At 49.9% G+C, this 24,358-nt stretch overlaps 1 protein-coding gene across 1 annotated transcript in view; it reads left to right on the forward strand.

Annotated features, from left to right (window-relative positions):
- KCND1 (potassium voltage-gated channel subfamily D member 1) overlaps positions 1-24,358 on the forward strand; it is a 793,973-nt gene that overhangs the window by 720,508 nt on the left and 49,107 nt on the right. Inside the window, exons 4-6 of the mRNA XM_085630298.1 lie at positions 7,266-7,349; positions 14,703-14,798; positions 19,470-19,705. Coding sequence (XP_085486424.1) covers positions 7,266-7,349; positions 14,703-14,798; positions 19,470-19,705 — 416 coding nt within the window. The remainder of the gene's footprint in view (positions 1-7,265; positions 7,350-14,702; positions 14,799-19,469; positions 19,706-24,358) is intronic.

Here is a 24,358-nt window from a genome sequence, read left to right on the forward strand (position 1 = left end):
TGGCTGCCCATTGAGAGACACTGCAGCCTTTTAACTCTCAGCCCCCAAGCTATTCTCACACCTTGAGCTTGGTAGGAGCTGTGGAAGAGGTGCTTGTGGGTGGCAGGGAGGGGAGCTGCAGCCCAGGGGGAGTCTGCACAAGCAGCTTCTGGAGCCCTGAAGGTGTCACTTATGACCTCGCACATTCCACCTCGCCCAGGGCCCCAAAAATCCTACAACTGGTCCTGATGAGACTGACTATGGGCCTCTGCTGTGGGCACATTTTAGAATTGTCCTTTTGTGTTCACGCATCCAGTGTGGGCCTCTCTGGGGTGCAGGCACTCACTGAAGGACTCACTGCTCTGCACACTGCCCCATGGCCCTGTGTGTACACACACTGACTGCGGCCCTCACTGCTCTGCACACTGCCCCATGGCCCTGTGTGTACACACAGTGACTGCGGCCCTCACTGCTGTGCACACTGCCCCATGGCCCTGTGTGTACACACAGTGACTACGGTCCTCACTGCTCTGCACACTGCCCCATGGCCCTGTGTGTACACACAGTGACTACGGTCCTCACTGCTGTGCCCTTTTCCAAGGTCCTGTGTGTACTCGCTGCTCTGCACACATGCACCATGGCTCTCTCGAGTGCAAGTCCTCAGGGTGTTAATCTCTGCTGCTCTCACATTCACGGCGCTAATCGAAGAGAAAATAACTATATTGGATAAATATAGGTTTTTGTTCAATTATATTTTTGTTCAATTCGATTTTCAAGAAAAATGATAAAATATTCATTTTCCTTCCTTTTTTAAAAATGTATTGTCCCAAAAATAATATCTCTAAATCGTATTAGCTTTTCCTCATGAAGAAATCGCAGCTTTATTTCAATCAATAATGAAACAATTTCATTGCGGAACGTGAGTAGAAATCGTTATACATGATAAATTGCTGGATGTAGACGTTGCATTCACTTATATGGCAGAAGTAAGACATTCTGTGCAATTTCATGTTTATGAAATAATTCCAACCTGTAGCTTCACAGAAGGGAAAGAACCAACTCCATCGAAAATGTGCAGATGGCTGTAGAGAGCTTTGTGGGTCGTTGAAAAATAGAGTCAAGATAAAGTCAAGAGGGATGCCTCTGTGCTCCAAACACCTCGTCATGGATGTGGGAATCAATAGCCGAAATTTCCTGCTGCATCAGTGAGCACCAGGGTTCAACTTGCTTAATTTGAGCCGGTGGTTTCCAGTGCTCCACACCGGCACTTAATTGTCAACACCGGAGCTTGTGACAGTCTGCCACAAGGTGGCGCTGTTTTGGCTAATTTAGAGATTACCACAACAACAGTTAATTATTAATTCAATATACATTAAAAATGACTATTACCTGTCACCCAAGCCACTCGTATAGCTTTGGGGGCATGAAACAGTCCGAATCGTCACTAGGCCTGGGTGGAGTTTGCCGAGTTCCGTGTGCAAAAAACGTTGCTGCTTTACAAGGAGTTCTGAAAGCGGTGGAATGCTTCAGGTCTCACCATTCATGCTGATTTTTAGCACTCGGGTGTTTGTCCTGCGCTGGAAAATCAGCGCGAACTGCACCATGCGCACCACAGGAGGGCACTTATTTTTTCTGCCGCTCAAGTAGATGGTATACTCGAACAGGAGCTTTCTCAACGGGGGTGGAAGCGGCCATCAACAACCGCCCACGTTACGAAATCTGATTGTGAGGTGGTCTGGAGTAAGATTTTCCTTGCTTGCCAACTTAAAGTAGGCGAGCGAGGAAAAAACTCTCCTCTGAGTTTTTCAGAACTCCACACACTACGAGGAGCACGGAGTGGGAAATACTCTGTGAGCGGAGCAGAATTTCCCACCCAGGCCGAATTGTCACACTTGTTGGAGTGGGATGGTTCGTAGTTGTGTTGTTAATATCATTGGTGGCATGGCAGGGGCAATGAAGGGTGCAAGCTGCAGTGGCCTCCTGACGAGAGCCCTGGCACTTCTTTCTTTTACAAACTAAGCACTTGTCCAAGTGTATGCACGCACTTGGGCTTGTGTGTGTGCACACATCCCCTGTGGTCCTCTTGTGTATGGACCCTGCAGTAGGGTTCAGGCGAGTTTCCTCTGAGAGAAGAAGAAATGTACTCACCTGTTATTCCAAAGGAAGGGTTGATCCTCACTTTGGAACCCTGCACAAGAGAAGGACCTTCTCCCCAGCTAAGGAGTGAGTGAGGACAGTGGAAAGGGTCATCATGTTGCATCAAAGACTGACTGTCGAAAAAGTCTGGTAATAAATGACGTGCTAGGAATATGTATTCAGAAGATCCCAATATGAAACCGAGTCCTTTGAGCGAAACCCTTCTACGGACTTGGAGTCAGCGCAAAGACTTTATTGCAGCACCGAGTGGCTGACATTTCCTGAGGCCAAAACGACTTTGTCTGCAGAAGCCCTTCGCGGCTAAGTTTGGTTGTAGAAATGCAGCCAAGAGCGGACACAGGCAATGACAACCAGAGGCGGGTGGCAAGGGATCGGGGGTGGGGGGTGGAGGGCGGCTAGTGGGTTGGGGAGTTAAGGTGTAAAGAAGAAAAAAAAACTTACCTCCTCACCACATCTCTCCTTGTTGTCCCTCGTCATACCTCCGCTCCCCTAAGCCAATCACAATGCTGCAATGCAACATTGTGATTGGTCTGAGTGCCATGGAGTGGTGTTCAGCCAGGGAATAGTGCAGCCTGGGTGGAGAACATGCAAAGTGCACATGACTGTTTGGCCAGCCCGAGACGTCCGGCCAAACATTCATGTGCACTTTACGAAGTGCCCACCACTCCTCCCTCTGCTCTGAGAGCAGAGCATCCCCGCCCCGCCCCGCCCCGCCCGCCAAGCTGCCGCAGCAGGAACAAATACAGTTATAAACACGAGAAGTATCATTTTATTTTTCCTTTATTTCCACTGCTGAAAGCAGTGGAGGAGCCACCACTGTTGACAACCAATGCTTTATGACACATATTAGGAGGCCAAAATGAGCCCGAGACATCTTACAGGAAGAGAACAAGCTTAAGCCAACAGGAAGGACTTAGGGTTTTATACAAAACACTTTTCCCAGCTGTGGGACTGATGGCTGAAACCTGAGCATGCAGAACACTCATTCACACCTAGAATCTTAGGGTACAGGGGCGAGCAGTCCAGGACTTCTCGGGGAGCAGTGTAGGGGTAGAGACTCACAACACCCATTCAGCCCTTGAATCTTAGGGTACAGGGGCGATCAGGACAGGACTTCTCGGGGAGCAGTGTAGGGGTAGAGACTCACAACACCCATTCCGCCCTTGAATCTTAGGGTACAGGGGCGAGCAGTCCAGGACTTCTCAGGGAGCAGTGTAGGGGTAGAGACTCACAACACCCATTCCGCCCTTGAATCTTAGGGTACAGGGGCGATCAGGACAGGGCTTCTTGGGGGACAGTGAAGGGGTAGATACTCACAACACCCATTCAGCCCTTGAACCTAAGGGTACCGGGGCGAGCAGTCCAGGGCTTCTCGGGAAGCAGTGAAGGGGTGGAGACTCACAACACCCATTCAGCCCTTGAACCTTAGGGCAAGAGAGTAGCCAGGAAAATAAAATACTCCCCACTTTGAGTCTTATGACATTAAATAACAGAGAAACGTGAGTGATCCCAAATTTTCCCATGAATGCCAGTGAGAATTGCTAACCCAATTCAAATTTGCAAAGAATTGTTCATAATACTACATTTTATAGCATGGTTTTTAAGGAATTTGGTCAAAAACTGAATTTACCTGGATTGACTTCTTTCTTTCATCCTTTCTCCCTTTCTATCTTCTTTCTTTTGCTTTAGTCTTTTTTCACTGTGTCCTTCTTTCTAGTCATCTTACTCTCCTGCTGTCTATTGGTCTTTCTTTTTTCATTCCATTCTCCTATCATTCCTCTTTCCATCTGTCCACCCTTCTTTCTTTGCATCTCTCCTTCTTTCTACCTTTCTGTTCTTTTTTATATTCCTATTTTATTTTTTCCATCCTTCTTCCTTCAATTCTTTAATTATTTTCTTGTTCCTTTCCTTCTTCGCATGATCCTCTTCTCCTTCCTTCCCCCCTTCATTCCACCCTCTCTTTTTCAATTTCTTGAATTTGTTGTTTCCCTTCTTTCCTTCCATCACCCTACCCCATCTCTCTTTTCTTCTTTCCATTATTTCAGTCTATTTTCCAACTCTCCATTTTTCTTCCCTAGCTTTCTATTTAGTTATTTGTTTCTTGTATCTTTTCTTCCTGCTGTCCTTTCTATGCTTCTTTTTATTTATTTCCTTCCATCTTTGTTCTTTCTTTTCTTTTTATTTATTTCCCTATTTCCATTTTTCTTTTGTGCCATTTTCCATCCTGCTTCCTTTTTGCTTTTCATTTTTCTCTCCTCATTCACATTCTATTCTTTTTTTGTGCTCTCTCACTCCATTTACCTCTAAAATAATTCCAAAGCAAGAGCAGTTCTTGCTAAAGACAGCTGCACAGGTGCTGCCTCCACAAGGTAAAAGTGGTCTGCACTCACCCTCTAATGGTCAAACTACTCCAAAACCATAAATACATTAAAACAGAAAAAACACACCAAAGGGAGTGCCTTGAGTGTCCAACAATTGTACTGTAGAGTTTGTTCTCTTTGTTTCCTCTCTCCTTTCATGAAGTACACATACTTCAATGGTGTCAATACCAATGTACTCTTCTCCAAAATCAAAATAACATGGGAGCTCTGGTATGAAGTTTCAAAGAAATTATCTTTATTATTCTTTAATACATCAAAGAAACAGCCCGGCCAACATGTTTCGTCCTCTGAGATGACTTCATCAGGGTTAATGTCGTTCTTCACATTAATCCTGAGTAGAGAGTCCCCTCTTTGGTCTGTGGGAAATCCTAGAACCACTTGCTGAAGTTTCAAGACCACACTTGCGGTCCTCTTCCAGACCGGGGATATTGATTCTATTGTGACTGTTCTGGAACCGGTTTGCAGTGGTTTGCTCAGTTTGTGTTTCCCTCGTCTCCTGCGTAGACACAGTCTTTGTGTTCTTGTGATCATCCCCAACAGGAGGTAATGAGAAACATCTCCAAGAAGAGCACCAAAAAATAGAGCAGAATGAGGCGTGATGTCCTCACAGCGGACAGCTGCTAGCCTTTTGGGGCAGCACCTCTGGGAGAGACAAAAAACAGGCCTGACAGAATGGTTCATCTTACACTTATGAAGGAGACCACTGTATTCACCTCCCCAGCCCCTCCATCTCTGCTAATGAGAGTATTCAGGATGGAAGAGTAAGGCAGGGCGTACTGCTGGAAGGCGACTGCTACATGCAAATGGGAAGTCCCGCCCCCATCCTGCCACACCACATCCGAAATGTCAACACTACACTGCTCATCTTGGAGGCAGTTAGAAACCAACTCATAACTCAGTGCAGCGGTGTAACGCAAAATATTGGGGAGTCCTTGTAGAATGTGACGGGAGGCCCCTGAGTCTGCTGTACCTCACAGATATTCATTGGCCTTGGGCTGAGTGAGCACCCCCGGATTGGTTAGAGCCCCTTAAGGGTTGGCGGGACTGAGTGGGCTTGTGTTACACCTGTGAGTGACTGGCTCGATGCTCGAATACACCTCATGGAGGTACAAGGAACATGAAAGCAGGGCTGGTGACAGTACAAGGCCAGGTCAGCACTGCAGGGGCTCAATTGAGTTGGTCAAGTGCACAGCCTGACAGCTGCGGCGTAGAACGCACAACTCACTGTGGTCCTTGTGCGTCCTCACAATCACTGGGATCTGCTTGTGCCCATACAACCAATGTGGCTTTCTTGGCCACACACACACACACTGTGATCCTCTTGTGTGTGTACACCCTTACTGTGGATCTCTTGTTTGTGAACACCTCCACTGTGGCCCTCTTGTGTACGTACACACACACACATGCACAAACAAACACGCGCACACACACACACACACTGATCCTCTTGTGTGTGTACACCCTTACTGTGGATCTCTTGTTTGTGAACACCTCCACTGTGGCCCTCTTGTGTACACACACACACATGCACACACGCACGTATGCATGCACACACACTGTGGTCTTCAAGTGTGTGCACTCACTGCTTATGTGCTGGGGGTGCTGCATGCTGGAGATCAGAAGGTGAATGAGCAGTAAAGAGGCCTTCAGATTGTATATTCCTCTTGTCACATTTGCTTTGCTTCACAGACAGAGGCCAAATATCTGGCTGCATCTTTGGAAAAATCGCTGCTCTTTGGGAAACTGGAGTGTACCTTTGTTTCTCTGACTGCAAAGTGAGAGGGTTTTGTAAAAGTGGCCTGGCTAACAATCCTGCTTGGGTACAGGAAAGGAAAGGCTGATGTATACCAGTTGTATTCTGGCATACAACAGCATTTAAATATAGGGAAATGAACTATACACACATTTCAAATCATATCAGTGGTTAGGACAGCACAAACAAAGCACATTTTTGTAAGTTTGAAGTGCAACGGAAACAAAGATTTTAATGGATCAAAAGAAATCTAGACACTTTAATTGGTGATGCATAAGTGATAAACATTCAGTGAAACTCTATTTCCACACATTTGTTTTTGTGCTATATATTTTTACCAGTAAAACTGCATGTCTATGCACAACCTGTAAATGATAGTCCGCTACCTAACCAGTGCTCTAAAATGCAACACCGGCTCCATACCACACTCTTACCACTCTCCTGCTGAGGGGGCGTGGCACATTTGCTACACTTGGTTTTTTGTTTGAAGCTTGGATCTTTCACAGTCCCTGTGACTTGAGTGATATAACATTAATGGCAGCACCCCCACTCTGAAATTTGTTCCCACACCGCTGACTCACTGTGGTTTTCAGAGCACTTACTGGGGTTTCTTATGTGCACACAATCGCTGGTGTTCTGTTTTGTGCACAGATTAACCGTGGCTGTGCATGCTATGTGCATAATATTCCCTCACGTTCATCCCAGAAGCTGGTAATGACATAAACCTGTGAGTCTGAGGACTCCCACCGCGGAGAGCTGGTGTTACAGGTAAGTAACTTGCCATTAATCAGACTCTATCCATCCCCACAACCCCCCATAACGCGGGGAAACTCTTTGGAGTAGCGTGTGCTTTATAAATCCCCCCTTCATTCATTCATTCATTCATATCACAGGACGGTGAAGCGAGGGCCAGCACCCAGCTCCAGCTTCTGTGTCTGCGGCTGTTGCCTTGTTCTGCTTCCATCTTGCTGACCCTGCTTATCTCTCTCTTGCAGAAAGTCCGGCTGGCACGGATCAGACTGGCCAAGAGTGGCACCACCAATGCCTTCCTGCAGTACAAGCACGATGGGGGCTTGGAGGTAAGAAGGGCATGGGGTGTGAGGGAACACAACCACTGGACACAGGTGTGAGGGTGGAGGGAAGAGGGAATGAGGGAACACGAGCCCTGGGCACATGTCTGAGAGTGGAGGTAAGAGGGCATGAGGAAACACGAGCCCTGGGCACAGGTCTGAGGGTGGAGGTAAGAGGGAATGAGGGAACACGAGCCCTGGGCACAGGTCTGAGGCTGGAGGTAAGAGGGCAGGAGGGAACACAAGCCCTGGTTACAGTTCTGCAGACATGAGGTAAGAGGGCATGAGGGAACACAAGCCCTGGGCACAGGTCTGAGGCTGGAGGTAAGAGGGCATGGGGGATCATGAGCCCTGGGCACAGGTCTGAGGGTGGAGGTAAGAGGGCATGAGGGAACACGAGCCCTTGGCACAGGTCTGAGGGTAGAGGTGAGCGGGCATGAGGGAACACGAGCCCTGGGCACAGGTCTGAGAGTGGAGGTAAGAGAGCATGAGGGAACACGAGCCCTGGGCACAGGTCTGAGGGTGGAGGTAAGAGGGCATGAGGGAACACGAGCCCTGGGCACAGGTCTGAGGGTGGAGGTAAGAGGGCATGAGGGAACACGAGCCCAGGGCACAGGTCTGCAGACACGAGGTAAGAGGGCATGAGGGAACACGAGCCCTGGGCACAGGTCTGAGGGTGGAGGTAAGAGGGCATGAGGGAACATGAGCCCTAGCACAGGTCTGAGGGTGGAGGTAAGAGGGCATGAGGGAACACGAGCCCTGGGCACAGGTCTGAGAGTGGAGGTAAGAGAGCATGAGGGAACACAAGCCCTGGGCACAGGTCTGAGGGTGGAGGTAAGAGGGCATGAGGGAACACGAGCCCTGGGCACAGGTCTGAGGGTGGAGGTAAGAGGGCATGAGGGAACACGAGCCCAGGGCACAGGTCTGCAGACACGAGGTAAGAGGGCATGAGGGAACACGAGCCCTGGGCACAGGTCTGAGGGTGGAGGTAAGAGGGCATGAGGGAACAAAAGCCCTGGGCACAGGTCTGAGGCTGGAGGTAAGAGGGCATGGGGGAACATGAGCCCTGGGCACAGGTCTGAGGCTGGAGGTAAGAGGGCATGGGGGAACATGAGCCCTGGGCACAGGTCTGAGGGTGGAGGTAAGAGAGCATGAGGGAACATGAGCCCTAGCACAGGTCTGAGGGTGGAGGTAAGAGGGCAAGAGGGAACATGAGCCCAGGGCACAGGTCTGCAGACACGAGGTAAGAGGGCATGAGGGAACACGAGCCCTGGGCACAGGTCTGAGGGTGGAGGTAAGAGGGCATGCGGGAACAAAAGCCCTGGGCACAGGTCTGAGGCTGGAGGTAAGAGGGCATGGGGGAACATGAGCCCTGGGCACAGGTCTGAGGCTGGAGGTAAGAGGGCATGGGGGAACATGAGCCCTAGCACAGGTCTGAGGGTGGAGGTAAGAGGGCATGAGAGAGCACGAGCCCTGGGCACAGGTCTGAGGGGGGAGGTAAGAGGGCAAGAGGGAACATGAGCCCAGGGCACAGGTCTGAGGGTGGAGGTAAGAGGGCATGAGAGAACACGAGCCCTAGGCACACGTCTGTGTACTGGAAGTAACAGGCCACAAGGAAACACGAGCCCTGGGCACAGGTCGAGGGCTGGAGGTAAGAGGGCATGAGGGAACAGGAGCCTGGGGCACAGGTCTGAGGGTGGATGTGAGAGGGCATGAAGTGAAATATGGACCAGTGCTACATTTATCACTTAAATAATGCCCGTTAAAATTCTGCCACAAACAAAATTTCTTGTATGAAAACTATAAAGGTTATTTCTCAGAGAGATGAGTCAGAACTTGATTCATGAACTGCAAATGTTGCTTGTCAGAGAGATCAGGTGCACCATTGGTCTTAACGCAAGTGGAGGCTAGCATAATCTGTTGAAGCAACACATTGAACAGGCCCTGCATGTCCTGCCTTGAACCATGTCACCAGAATGGCCAAAGCTCCCTAGACATTGTGGTACTTTCTATTCTTAGAGGCCGGGCAGAGGCGGTGACACACCAGGCTTACATGCCACTGTCTTTAAAAGACTGGAAGTAGTCTGGGAGCTTCTACAATATGTAAGGCACCTGATTTGTATTTTACTCAGACCCAGCCCTGCCAGTTTTTCCGAGCTGTATGGTCGAGTTGTTTTAGAGACAATGGCCGCAGGAAATCCCCTGGCCCGAGCAATAGAGTCCCTGCCTGTGAGTCAGATTGGTGGGCTATGGAGGGTCCGCGCCAAAGAAATAAAGGAAAGATCCACGTGGCTTTGTACTCTCCACAAAGGAACAGCTCATTGTGTGTGTGTGCTGGGTTTGAAGAAAGCTTGCACTGCTGCTGCCTGTGCTGTACCTTTTTTGTGTGAAGGAAGCTTGCACTGCTCCTGCCTGTGCTGTACCTGTTCTGTGTATAAGAAAAGCTTGCACTGCCTGCTCTGTACCTGTTCTGTGTGAATGAAGCTTGTACTGCTGCTGCCTACACAAAACGTTAATGGACGGATTGCTGAACATTGTCAAACATTCACCCCTAGCACAGAGATGTGGGCCTACAGCCATTGTTTTTTTGCTCACCATGCCATTCCAGTTGGACCCAGCCATATGCAAATCAGTCTTGACCCTGTGCCTCACGGGAACAGTCCAGCCCGAACTGCCAGACCAGATCCTCCCTGGGCCAGAAACAAGCATTCTGGGACCGGTTTCAGGGTATCACCCCTATTCAGCTAGGCTAGCTTGAATCTAGTGGTGCAGCGAGCAAGAGACCCATGTCTGGGCATACCCATCTCACTTAGGGCGACTATAGCAGCACAAAAAGATGATGGACAGAATGCTGAACATTGTCAAGCCTTCACCCCTAGTCACAGATCTGAGTTAAATCCATTGTTCTTTTGCTCACCACGCCACCCCAGTTTGGACCCAGCCATATGCAAATCATTCTTGAACCTGCTCCTCATGAGAGCAATGCAGCCCGAACTTTTGTGTTACTCTGTACCTGTTCTGTGTATAAGAAAAACTTGCACTGTCGCAGCCTACTCTATGCCTGTTCTGTGTGCGAAGGAAGCTTGCACTGCTGCTGCCTATTCTATGCCTGTTCGGTGTGTGAAGGAAGCTTGCACTCCTGCTGCCTATTCTATGCCTGTTCTGTGTGTGAAGGAAGCTTGCACTGCTGCTGCCTACTCTATGCCTGTTCTGTGTGTGAAGGAAGCTTGCACTGCTGCTGCCTACTCTATACCTTGTCTGTGTGTGAAAGAAGCATGCATTGCTGCTGCCTAGTCTGTAACTGTTCTGTGTTTAAGAAGCTTGCACTGCATCAGAAAATACTTTATTTGTTTTGGATGTTTTCCTATGCTGCATGCCTTTTGTACCTGTACTGTGTCGCGAGATGCAGTGGCGGAACGTAAAATGAACGCCCCCCTCACAATATTGTGAGGCCCCGTAAGGTCCGTATCTCACATATTTTCAATGGCTTTGGGCTGAATGGGAGAACCCTGAAAGTTTGAGGGGCCTCCTGCGCTGCAGGGGGCTGCGTTACACCGCTGCCCGTGACAGGGTACGAGCAGCCATGCAGAGGCCCTTCCAGCTCTGCCCCTTGACCAGGCTGGCCTATGTATCCTTCTAAAATCTGCTTTGCAACCTAGGCCCAAGAGAACAGCGGTTTCCCTTCTTCCATCGGGGCCTTCCGGGTGTTTGTGTCACCCACGCCACAGCTCTACAACTCTCTCCCCCTCTCGCCCTCTCTCTGTGACAGTGGGAGACACAAGCCACCTCTGTGCTGAACTCTTGTTAACTAGCAACAGCCAATCAACAATGTTGCAAGTTTGTAACTTTCTGTTCCGTAAAAAACTGTGATGTTTCCTGAGCATTTTATAGTAACTACAAGCATTCTGAGGGGCCCCCTTTAGGATGGGCTAACCTGGAGGTCCCTTTGTTATGCCCCCATGGAGAATACTTTCAGTGCTGCTGCCATCGATGTACACTATTCTGGGTTTCATGGAAGCTTGCACTGCTGCTTCCACTCGTTCGCGTTGTGAAAAGGAAGCTTGCACTGCTGCTTTCTACACAGGAATTGTCCTGGTTGTGAGAGAGAAGCTTGCACTGCTGCATTCTACACACCACTTGTTCGCGTTGTGAAAAGGAAGCTTGCACTGCTGCTTTCTATGCGAGTTCATTCTGGTTGTGAGAGGGAAGCTTCCACTGCTTCTTTCTATGCAGGATTCGTTCTGGTTGTGAGAAGGAAGCTTGCACTGCTGCTTTCTACGCAGGACTGTTCTGGTTGTGAGAGGGAAGCTTGCACTGCTGCTTTCTTCGCAAGCCTCATTTCCGTTGTGAGAGGGAAGGATGCAATTTTTAGCAGGTGTAGATAGCCAGGCCTAAAGATCTCATCAGAGCATGGGGAGGGGCGGCCTCAGGCAGGAACTTTGGGATGGTTCAACAAAAGACCTTCTGAGCAAAGCATAACACGTTGAATGAATCCACAGCTTGATGGGGAACCAGTACAGAGTGCTGGGCGTCAAACACATGGTCGTAAGGGGAGTCCACAGATGAGCCGAGGCGCCTTGTTCTGTATTCTCCGGCAATGCTCAGCTGTATCTGAGGGAGATTGGGTCACCAGCATTGCCAAAGTCCAGGCTGGTCAGAGTCATGGACCCAGCATCTCGGGCACTCGTCCCCTGTGGTGTGATGAAATGGTTGTCTTCAGTGTGCGCAGAAGCCCATCATCTGCGTTTCTTACATCCATGAAGTTTGTGGGCTTGGATAGTGCTCCTCCGCATGAGCCAAGGGGTGGCTGGTGGCCCCCCAAGGCCTTGAGGTGGTCAGGTAGCCTCAGGGGCCCCCCTACAGGCAGTGTACAGATGTTACTCCACGGTTAATGGCTTTGGGAGTACATTCTTTGCAATCTCTCTGCTTTGGGCAGGCAGGGTTAGCTGATGAAGGGGCATGTTTACCCCACGTAGAAGCATCCACAGCGGTGGTGTGTGCTGCATCTCCATGCAGTGTGGCCTTGTTCCCTGCATCCTGTGGCAGCATTGGGGACCACGCGACAGAATGTGCGTCTGCAGTGACCGAGAAGGGGTGCACGACACCAAAAACACTGAGCTCTGATTGCTTCAGCCTCAGGCCTCAAGTTAATGTGCTGAGTCCTTCCTCGGTGGCATGTGCCATTGAACTGGATGCCACCTTCCAGATTATGTTGTGCTGCACCCAGTTATACTAGAAGTTGTGGGCAGTAAAGAGACATATAGAGCTAGGGAGGGGCAGGCAGTGAAGAGCAGAGGCCTGGGGTAAATCCATAGGCATTTCCAATCACAAACCCAATGATGGGGGCACGACTTGGCAGCTTCTAAGCACAGTGCAGCACAAACACAGAGTAGAACTGGTAGGAGAGGAAGGGGCGCCCTTGAGATCCTACCTGCGCTCTTGTTGTGCTATTTAAACGCCTACTTACAAATCCTTAGATGAGAAAGTGGACTTTGGAGTAACTTTCCTGCAGTTTCTGATGCTTTGTTACTTCAGGTTCCCTCAGTGCTTGTTCTCTCTTTTTCGGGGCACCCACCGCGCTGTCCCAATAGGATGCGCCTAGATGCCTCCAACCCACTATGAAAACCAGAGGGAATAACATGATATTGTGGAAGGCGGTGGTCCCATGAGAGCCGGGCACATCTTCCAGAGCAGAGTTCTGGCCCAGCCTCCCTTCAGCAGGTCTCTCATCCAAGCAGTGAAGGATGGACAGCAAGTACAGGAGAGGAGAGGAGGTGGCCTAACGGCTCGGGCGGTCAACCTCGAATCTGGGGAGCTGGGTTCGAGTCTCGGCAATGACGCTGAACATCCTGTGATTCTGGGCAAATGACTTAATCTCCCCCTGCCTAACAGAAATGAATGTGTCCCTCTGCAACACAACTGCTGCTCATGTAAAGTGCTCTGATACCTGATTTGGGTCAAGTTCGCGCTATATAAAACTCTGCAAAAAAAAAAGTAGGAACCTTAACACAGTTTTATCGATGTCCAGTGAGTGTTGAGGCGCCCTCGTGAAGTCCTGCAGGGCCTGTTTTCCTCTTTAAGGTCACCTTGCACATCTGGAGAGCTATGAACATGATTCTAAGGCTTGGTGGCAGAACCCTCCTTGGGCACATGACAAACCATGGAACTGAAGGTCCTGTCTGGGAGGCAGCTGGCATCACCCCTGCCCCGAGAGGGAGTGAACTGTAGTCGCTCTCCGCATCTCAGCAGCAGTCTCTATTCCAGCAGGACAGGGCGCTATTTTACATCTGTGCTTATTCATTACCCAAACACTGTCAGACTTTCATGTCAACCAAGAGAGACAGCTGCCCACTTTCTTCCCACAGCTCTGCAGTACAACAGGCACCTGTGATGCTGGTGTCAGAAAAGCACTGTGGTATTTTCTAGATGAAATAGTAGAAGTCACCTGGACTCTTTGCGGGCCAGGGCGAGAATCACTGCGACAGGGAGGTTTCTAGGGCACCCACGGTCTCTTTGATAGTTGGTTCTGGGCCTCTCTTGCAGAAGGTATGTACACTCACTCTCTCAGAAGCAAAACACATTCAGTCCCTTTACAGATGCATGTGTGCTTCAACGTTCTGTCCATCGCAGCCACCTACGCTCGCCCACAATGTTTGAAACCATGCCATCTTCAAGGCAGACACACAGCTCGGCAGTCAGGCCTTCCAGACATGCTTCCCCATACAATGTTGGTCATCTTTGCTGCCACTCTTCCATTTGCATCTTGCTTTTCAACCAGTCCTCACATTGGAATGGTGCTGAGAGGGTAGATGTGCGAATAAAGAAGCAGATACGCGTACTAAAATCTCTTCTCTTGAGCCCAAGGCCCTCCATTTGTCACAACTCACACCTTCATCGCCACGCTTCCAGTTGCTATATTGTTATTTTCCAGAGGTGTAATAAGACTGCAGCTTAAGACACACAGGCGAGGATATGAGCGGGTCTGGTTTTAAAAGGAGGTCTGTGCATGTGTCTTTGTCCCTCATCTTGGAACGTTGATGTGCCTTTCCTCAAGTGTCCATGAGATGGTGCTGTTTCCCCACACATGCAAATGGAGGATACTTAAGTATGGAGCAAAGAGGCTGCGACGCCAGTGAATAGCAGTGTGCCGGGCGGTCTGAGCAGCTCCCTGCTTGTGTGCGGCTGCTCTCTTGAAAGGGTCCGGAGAAGCCTTTAACCTTTCAGCAGCCGCCGCACTCCCTGCTTTTTAATGTTAGATGGGACAGCACCAGCCACTATGCATCCTACCTCTCTGGAGTGTATATGACATGTGCCTCGATGGCAGGCTTTGCAATCAGTGCTCTTTGTTCTTCTTTCCTGCAGGAGCAGGGGACCGAAGCACATGCTCTGTGTGTGAAGAACCGCTCCACCTTCCAGCAGCAGCACCACCACCTGCTGCACTGCCTGGAGAAGACCACGGTGAGCGGGCGGAGCGGCGCGGACGCCGCCAGCGAGGGGCCAGGCGGGGCGCGGGGGGGCATTGGTAGTCTCAAGAGGGCAGTCTGGACCAGGAGGGGGGGTCATTGGTACTCTGAAGAGGGCAGGCTGGACCAGGAGGGGGGTCATTGGTACTATGAAGAGGGCAGTCTGGACCAGGAGGGGTCATTGGTACTCTGAAGAGGTCAGTCTGGACCAGGAGGGGGTCATTGGTACTCTGGAGAGAGCAGTCTGGACCAGGAGGGGTCATTGGTACTCTGAAGAGGGCAGTCTGGACCAGGAGGGTGTCATTGGTACTCTGAAGAGAGCAGGCTGGACCAGGAAAGGGGTCATTGGTACTCTGAAGAGGGCAGTCTGGACCAGGAGGGGGTTCATTAGTACCTCTGAAGAGGGCAGTCTGGACCGGGAGGGGGGGACATTGGTCCTCTGGAGAGGTCAGTCTGGACCAGGAGGGGGGGTCATTGGTACTCTGAAGAGAGCAGTCTGGACCAGGAGGTTTCATTGGTACTTCAAAGAGGTCAGTCTGGACCAGGAGGGGGGTCATTGGTACTCTGAAGAGGGCAGTCTGGACCAGGTGGGGGTCATTGGTACTCTGGAGAGGTCAGTCTGGACCAGGAGGGGGGTCATTGGTACTCTGAAGAGAGCAGTCTGGACCAGGAGGGGTCATTGGTACTTCAAAGAGGGCAGCCTGGACCAGGAGGGGTCATTGGTACTCTGAAGAGGATGGCTTGGACCAGGAAAGGGGGGGGGGTCATTGGTACTCTGAACACGGCAGTCTGGACGATTAGGGGGGTCATTGGTACTCTGGAGAGGGCAGTCTGGACCAGGAGGGGGGCCATTGGTACTCTCAAGAGGGCGGTCTGGACCAGGAAGGGGGTCATTGGTAATCTGAAGAGGGCAGTATGGACCAGGAGGGGGTCATTGGTACTCTGAAGAGGGCAGTCTGGACCAGGAGGGGCCATTGGTACTCTGAAGAGGGCAATCTGGACCAGGAGGGGGGGGGTCATTGGTAATCTGAAGAGGGCAGTCTGGACCAGGACTGATCATTGGTACTCCGAAGAGGGCAGTCTGGACCAAGAGGGGGGGGGGGGGTCATTGATACTGTGAAGAGGGCAGTCTGGACCAGGAGGGGTCATTGGTACTGCAAAGAGGGCAGTCTGGACCAGGAGGGGGGTCATAGGTACTCTGAAGAGGGCAGTCTGGACCAGGAGGGGGGTCATTAGTACTATGAAGAGGTCAGTCTGGACCAGGAGGGGGTCATTGGTACTCGAAAGAGGGCAGTCTGGACCAGGAGGGGGGTCATTGGTATTCTTAAGAGGGCAGTCTGGACCAGGAGGGGGGTCATTGGTACTCTGAAGAGGGCAGTCTGGCAAACAAAGGGTCCATGGTGACCTAAAGAGGGCGGTCTGGCACACAAAGGGAAAGTGGAGACCTAAAGAGGTTAGTCTGGCACACAAAGGGTCAGTGGAGACCTAAAGAGGGCAGTCTAGCACAGAAAGGGACAGTGGAGACCTAAAGAGGGCAGTCTGGCATGCAAAGGTTCAGTGGTGGCCTAAAGAGGGCAGTCTGGCACGCAAAGGGTCAGTGGAGACCTAAAGAGGGCAGCCTGGCACACAAAGGGTCAGTGGAGACCTAAAGAGAGCAGTCTGGCATGCAAGGGGCCAGTGGAGACCTAAAGAGGGCACTCTGGCACGCAAAGGGTTAGTGGAGACCTAAAGAGGGCAGTCTGGCACACTAAGGGTCAGTGGTGAGCTAAAGAGGGCAGTCTGTCACGCGAAGAGTCAGTGGTGACCTAAAGAGGGCAGTCTGGGCCGCAAGGGGTCAGTGGAGACCTAAAGAGGGCACTCTGGCATGCAAAGGGTTAGTGGAGACCTAAAGAGGGCAGTTTGGCACACTAAGGGTCAGTGGTGAGCTAAAGAGGGCAGTCTGTCACGCGAAGAGTCAGTGGAGACCTAAAGAGGGCAGTCTGGCGCACAAAGGGTCAGTGGAGACCTACATAGGGCATTCTGGCACACAAAGGGACAGTGGAGTCCTAAAGAGGACAGTCTGGCAAACAAAGGGTCAGTGGTGACCTAAAGAGGGCAGTCTGGCACACGAAGGGACAGTGGTGACCTAAAGAGGGCAGTCTGGCACACAACAAGTCAGCTGTGAGCTAAAGAGGGCAGTCTGGCACACAAAGGGTAAGTGGAGACCTAAAGAGGGCAGTCTGGCACACAAAGGGTCAGTGGTGACCTAAAGAGGGCAGTCTCGCACACAAAGGGTCAGTGGAGTCCTAAAGAGGGCAGTCTGGCACACAAAGGGTCAGTGGTGACCTAAAGAGGGCAGTCTGGCATGCAAAGGGTCAGTGGTGTCCTAAAGAGGGCCGTCCGGCACACAGAGGGTAAAATAGAGACCTAAGGAAGGCAGACTGGCACACAAAGGGTCAGTGGTGACCTAAAGAGGGCAGTCTGACACACAAAGGTACAGTGGAGTCCTAAAGAGGACAGTCTGGCATGCAAAGGGTCAGTGGTGACCTAAAGAGGGCAGTCTGGCCGCAAAGGGACACTAGAGACCTAAAAAAGGGCAGTCTGGCACACAAAGGGTAAATAGAGACCTAAAGAGGGCAGTCTGGCACACAAAGGGTCACTAGAGACCTAACAAAGGGCAGTCTGGCACGCAAAGGGTAAATAGAGACCTAAAGAGGGCAGTCTGGCAGACAAAGGCTCAGAGGTGAACTAAAGAGGGCAGTCTGGAATGCAAAGGGTCAGTGGAAACCTAAAGAGGGCAGTCTGGCCGCAAAGGGTCAGTGGAGACCTAAAGAGGGCAGTCTGGAACGCAAAGGGTCAATAGAGACCTAAAGAGGGCAGTCTGGCCACAAAGGGTCAGTGGAGACCTAAAGAGGGCAGTCTGGCATGCAAAGGGTCAGTGCTGACCTAAAGAGGGCAGTCTGGCCGCAAAGGGTCAGTGGAGACCTAAATAGGGCAGTCTGGCACACAAAGGGTAAGTGGAGACCTAAAGAGGGCAGTCTGGCACACAAAGGGTCAGTGGTGACCTAAAGAGGGCAGTCTGGCACACAAAGGGTAGATAGAGACCTAAAGAGGGCGGTCTGGCACACAAAGGGTCAGAGGTGACCTAAAGAGGGCAGTCTGGCACACAAAGGGTCAGAGGTGACCTAAAGAGGGCAGTCTGGCACACAAAGGGTAGATAGAGACCTAAAGAAGGGCGGTCTGGCACGCAAAGGGACAGTGGAGAACTAAAGATTGTAGCACATTCCACAAGGTAGAGTACGGAGTGCTTCTTCAGCCCCCTCCTCCTGCTTCCTCGTCAGCTCTACTCCAGCACCCCAGGCCCCTTTTTACTCCTAACAGGCTCCGAAGGGTGCAGATGGCCACCCCACTCGAGGCCATAATGGACTTTGTCTCCAGTCTGGAACTTTTCTCCTACACATCACTGATTTTAGGTCAAATTAATTGAATGGAAACATAAGAAGACTACAACGCCCAGCATGCATCAGTCTACCACACAAAAGTCCAGAACTGGCAACACTGTAAAGACAAGGAGGGTGGCGGTTACCCTAGAAGGGGGCCTTTTCCATTCAGACCAAGTCGGCTCTGGATCGGGGGAGTCTAGTTGCATTTACACCAGGGAGGAGAGGAAAGCCAGGGCAGACTCCAGTCCTGAGGCTGCAGTAATGCTGCTGAAATAAACCATGCACAGAACATCACTTGTTACTACATATGACAATAACGTTCCTCACAATATTATAAAAGGGTTAAACCTGACGTGTGCAGGCTGTCACATGGCTGTAACCATGGAAGCTGACAGGGCAGGCCAGGAGCCGTGTTTTGTTGCTGGTCTAAATCTTCTCTAAGGCCCACGTGTGACATTTAACTTTTAAGCCACTGGTGCGTCTTTTGTACCCTGGCACTGTGGCCTTACTTGTGTCCACTGGGATTCCCCGGTCCTTGCCCACACTGAAGGGCAGAACCCGTGCCCTGGAGACCAGTTAGCATCTCCCAGTCTCAGAGTCAGAATCCAAGCAAGTCCAGTCCAAGAATTTGGGAGGAAGGACTCCAAAAGATGTTCTTTCTCACACAAAGTACACATGCTCTCCACAGAAGCTTCACTTAATTCTTCTAATGCTGCCACAAACAGAAGTGGGCAGGCAGCGCATACCCAATTTGCTGGCCACGCGCGCGCTCACTAGGAAGTTCCTTCATAGAACATAATACCAGGACTGCACCCCTAAGGGTGGTAACACGCTTACCTGCCTGACAGTTCTCAGGGGAGGGTTAGATGGGATCTTAGGACCCCCCCCCCACACGTCCTGCCAGAACGGATGCCCAGCACCCTATCCACCAGAGATGCCTTCGTCATTCCCTTGGCAGTAAACCGCGACAGGCTGCAAGTGGGTTTTCTTCCTTTGGAAAGATCTCAACAAAATAACCCAAAATTAAACCTCAGTTGTGGAACCTCAGGCAGGCGGGACAGGAAACACAGAGCATCAGGTTATACACCATTCAGCTTACATTGCCACCCCAATCCAATCCAGCAAAGCTGCTCCATGACTGACATTTTACTGATCCAAAATGGCCGCCCTTTTTTGTGATGTGGGCTGACTGCGCGTGTATGGTATACAGTGCACTGAGCATCTCTCCCTCTCTTTAAATATAGTGTCATGAGTTCACAGACGAGCAGACGTACAGCGAGGCCTGCATGGCAGAGTCCATTGGCTACCGGACGAGTCGCAGCACCTCCATCTCCTCCCACCAGGGCATTGGCACATCCTGCTGCCCGCGACGCAACAAGCGTCGTGCCATCCGCCTGGCCAACTCCACAGTGTCCGTCAGCCGGGGCAGCATGCAAGAGCTGGACACGCTGCAGATCCAGAAGAGCGCCATGCCACAGAGGTGAGGTGCTGTGCTGCACGCGCATTTACACGGGACTCAACGGCACGTGGCACTCATGAGATGTAGACACTTATACTTCCACTGCACTCAACAGTATGCGGCACTCATGAGGTGGAAACACTCCGGCCCAGGCCCAGCCCTCTCAGTGCTGCTGCATCCCTCTTGCTCCGTTGCCTCCTTGCTTTTGTCCCTGTTATCACTGCTTTCTCCTTGCTTTGAGCCTCGTTTCTGAGTGCTTCTCCTTGCTTTTCCATCGATTTCCTTGCTTTTCTCACTCTTTCTCCCTCACTGCTGCTCCCTCCTACTGCCCGTTTTCCCACCTCCCGCATAGCCCTGCCCACTGCCTCCCAGCACCCCTCCCTCCCCCCAGGACCTCCCTAATTGAGTTTGTAGCGCGACTCCATCGACCAGGCCCCAGGCCAAGCTCTCACCGCGCTGCTGCATCGCTCTTGCTCCTGTGTTCTCCCTGCTTTCCCCCCGTTTTCACTGTTTTTTCCTTGCTTTTTCCCTTGTTTTTGGAGTGCCTTCTCCTTGCTTTTCTCTCGTTTTCATTGCTTTGCTCACTCATTGCCGCTCTTGCCTGCTGGCCGTTTTTCCCGCCTAGCCCCGCCCACTGCCTCCCAGCACCCCTCCCTCCTCCCAGGACCTACATAACGGAGGCCGCAGTGCAACCCCATTGAGCAGGTGCCAGGCCAAGCTCTCCCCGTGCTACTGCATCGCTCTTGCTTCCGTCTTCTTCCTGCTTTTTTCTCCGTTTATTTGAATGCGCTCTGCTTGGTTTCCCTCATTTTCACTGTCTTCTCCTTGCTTTTCCTTTGTCTTCAGTTCATTCTACTTGCTTTTTCCCTTGTTTTTTGAATGCCTTCTCCTTGCTTTGCCCTCATTTTCACTGTCTTCTCCTTGCTTTTCCTTTGACTTCACTGCATTCCACTTGCTTTTTCCCTTGTTTTTTGAGTGCCTTCTCCTTCCTTTGCCCTCATTTTCACTGCCTTCTCCGAGTGCCTTCTCCTTGCTTTGCCCTCTTTTTCACTGTCTTCTCCTTGCTTTTCCTTTGTCTTCAGTGCATTCTACTTGCTTTTTCCCTTGTTTTTTGAGTGCCTTCTCCTTGCTTTGCCCTCTTTTTCACTGTCTTCTCCTTGCTTTTCCTTTGTCTTCAGTTCATTCTACTTGCTTTTTCCCTTGTTTTTTGAGTGCCTTCTCCTTCCTTTGCCCTCATTTTCACTGCCTTCTCCTTGCTTTTCCTTTGTCTTCAGTTCATTCTACTTGCTTTTTCCCTTGTTTTTTGAGTGCCTTCTCCTTCCTTTGCCCTCATTTTCACTGCCTTCTCCTTGCTTTTCCTTGTCTTCACTGCATTCCACTTGCTTTTTACATTGTTTTTGAGTGCCTTCTCCTTGCTTTGCCCTCTTTTTCTGTTTTCTCCTTGCTATTTCCTTGTCTTCACTCCATTCTGCTTGCTTTATCCCGTGTTTATTGAGTGCCTTCTCCTTGCTTTCCCCTCTTTTTCACTGCTTTCTCCTTGCTTTTTTTCGTTTTGAGTGCTTTCTCCTTGCTTTACCCTCGTTTTCACTGCTTTCTCCTTGCCTTTTCCCCCGTTTATTGGAATGCCGTCTCCTTACTTTTCTCTAATTTTCATTGCTTTCTCCTTGTTTTTTCCTTCTATTCTTCGACTGATCCCACTGCCTCAACACCATCACGGGTAATTAGCTGCACTCTACAAATCTTAGTTGATTGATTGAACACTTGTACTTCCACTGCACTCGGGAGATACAGACATTCACACTTCCACTGCACTCAAATGTGTGCTGCACTCGTGAGATAGAAACATTTGTACTTACACAGCTCTCAATGGTATGCTGCACCCTTGAGATGTGGACACTCATACTTACACTGCACTCAGGAGGTAAACACACCCATACTTCCACTGCACTCAATTGTACGCGGCACTCATGAGATGGAGACACTCATACTTCCACTGCACTTAACGGTACTCATCTGACCACTGCACTGATCGATACCCTGCACACTTGAGCACGTCACTGGGTCATTTTTAAAGTACTCCAACGCAGCCGCGGTCTATGCAGGCAGCAGCAGTGGGGCGGTGTAAGGGGGGATTCCGAGGGAAAATTAAATAAATAATGAATTTTCCCTCAGCATTGACCCTCGGAATCCCCCCTTACAAGTCCCCACCGCCCCACTGCTGTTACAATAAATACATGGAACACATTCGTGCAGAAAACAGACGCAACTCCTTACACAATTCGGTGGTTGACTGGTCCGACAGATACTTTTAGAGGAGTGCGTATCGAGCTCCCGTCAACAATCGGTTTTCTGCACGAATGTGTTACAGTTAATGACAAATTTGACTGTCTATTATTTTCTCCCGGGTGTGGTTTTTTATGGTGTGTTATTAGCTTTCTGTCCCCCATTGCAGGAAGGGGAATAACAGTATATGAAATTGTTTTCTGTGTTTTATTTTCTTGACATTACTTGTATGTATCATTTATAAATATTGAGGATTTTATGATTAATTTTAACTGCACATCTTTTAATAAATGTTGTATTGCCTTCTACTTTGGGCAAGTTCTGTTGAGTCTATCGTTTAGGCTACACTGTCTATTTACCTTTCGCATGTGTTGTTTGAGTGATATGATATATGATTGAGTGATCTGTTATTATTTGTCTAAAAAACCAAGGGAAACTTAGTTTTCACTTGTTACAAGTGCCCAAAGAGGACATCTTTGCACTCCTGGTTTCCACTTCTTGGGTACCACCCATATACTGCTCCTCCTTCTAGGGGTTCCAGAATATGTTTCCCACTTCTATTCTGATCATGTTCGGCCAAAGGTTCCGTCAACGATGCCGATGCGTGTAGTATTTCTATCCTTTTCTCCAGCCAATGAGACAGTTCACGCCTGATGAATCTTCAATTCCTTAACCTGTTCTCCCTTCATGGTGGTCACCGGGCACACCAATAGATAAACCATGTGTATCAGAGCCTGGACTGAGTGATGTGAGGTTGCCATGGAGATGGTTTTAGTGATTGTAGTGGTGTCTGGATGGAGGCTTGAGGTCCTTTACTGTCTGGGAGGTTTAAGGGCCACCGTCTGTTCCAGGTTCAAATCCTACCAGGGTGGGCTCCACCCTTCTCCCTGAGAGGAGTAATGACTTCTACTCCTCCTCTCCCCCAAAGGACAGGACACTCTCAGCCAATGAGTAGCATTGCCTTAACTCAGGCCCTAAGTGCAAAGCCCTTTTGCAGTAAGAAACCCTGCAATCTGTAAACTCAGTCTCTGTTCTCGTTTCAAAATCCACTTTACGAGTCAGAAAGGTCATATTCAGGCCCAAAGACAGTGGGGCATATTATCAAGGAAGATGTTAAAATTATCGCCAGTTTAGCGGCAGAAAAATGCCGCTAAAGCGGCGAAAATGGGCTTGATAATATGCCGTAGAGAATTCCCATAGAAGCCCATGCTCACACCAGAACATGGACTTCTATTGGAATTCTCAAGGGCATATTATCAAGCCCATTATTGCCGCTTTAGCAGCAGTTTTCTGCCGCTAAACCGGCGATCATTTTTAACGCCGTCCTTGATAATATGCCCTAGTGTTTTTAATGTTATTTAAAATTCTGTTAGGATAATTGCCCATTTAATTTCCTCTTAATTAGCATCTCTTTTTCACTGTTTCAAAGGGGCATTATTACTGTGTTGTCAGATACAATAAAGGGCTTCCTGCCAAAAGGTTGCTTCTGATTTTCATGTGGATCATTCCATTTCTCTGCCTGTATTAGTTCCTGATTCCAAAGCCACAAATGAGTGGTCCTTCCACACAATTACCTCTGAATGGTGCTTATGATGTGAAATATGTAGAGGAATAGACTTCTAAGAGACAAAACAGGCTTTTTGCAAGTTCTGGCTCCGAAGCAGGGAAACACTGCCACAAGGCAAGGTCAGCATTTTCTAAGCACATAAAAGGATTATGTCCAGCTCCCCGCTCATGTTTGTTTATGATGTGAAGTCTTTCTTCTCTGAAATTGAAACTATAATGCCTTTTTCAGATAATGGCCTTTGGCTCCATTGTGCAACATGGGCACAAACTCTGAGTAAAGGACACGTCAATGTCACTGTCCTCACATCCTATAGTATTCTTTTTATTTACCTGCAATTAATTTGCTGACAGCCTTTCATCCTCAAAGGAATGGGTTGTCTTTGAAATGTTTGCAGTTTGTCACCATGAAGGATGTGAGTGGTTTGAGGGAAATGTTACTCGTTTAACTCCTATCTCACACATTCGTCCTCTTCCTCGCCCTCTCTCTCATATTAATCCATTCTGCACTCCCAAAGACTCCAGGATTTGATAACTGTCATTGGATCAACTCTAATAAAATGCAAGGGTTGGGCAATGTTTCCAGCTCAGAGGATGACAAAGACCCTTTCTTCAGATGACAGCGGTGCCTTGGTCAGGATATGAAACTGCTTTTGACATCGCTTTTTGCTGTTTACGCACTGGGCTCGCAGCTCCATGTGGACCACATGTGGGTGTAAAATCACAGCTTGTGTCCCACATGTAAATCAAACTCTGCTGCTTATTTCACCGAGCGGTGAAAGGCTTTGTCTCTTTCTAGCTCGGCATGGATGGCACTGTCCTATGCTT

The sequence above is a fragment of the Triturus cristatus genome, chromosome 10 (assembly GCF_964204655.1).
Source record: "Triturus cristatus chromosome 10, aTriCri1.1, whole genome shotgun sequence".
NCBI classification, from domain to species: Eukaryota; Metazoa; Chordata; class Amphibia; order Caudata; family Salamandridae; genus Triturus; species Triturus cristatus.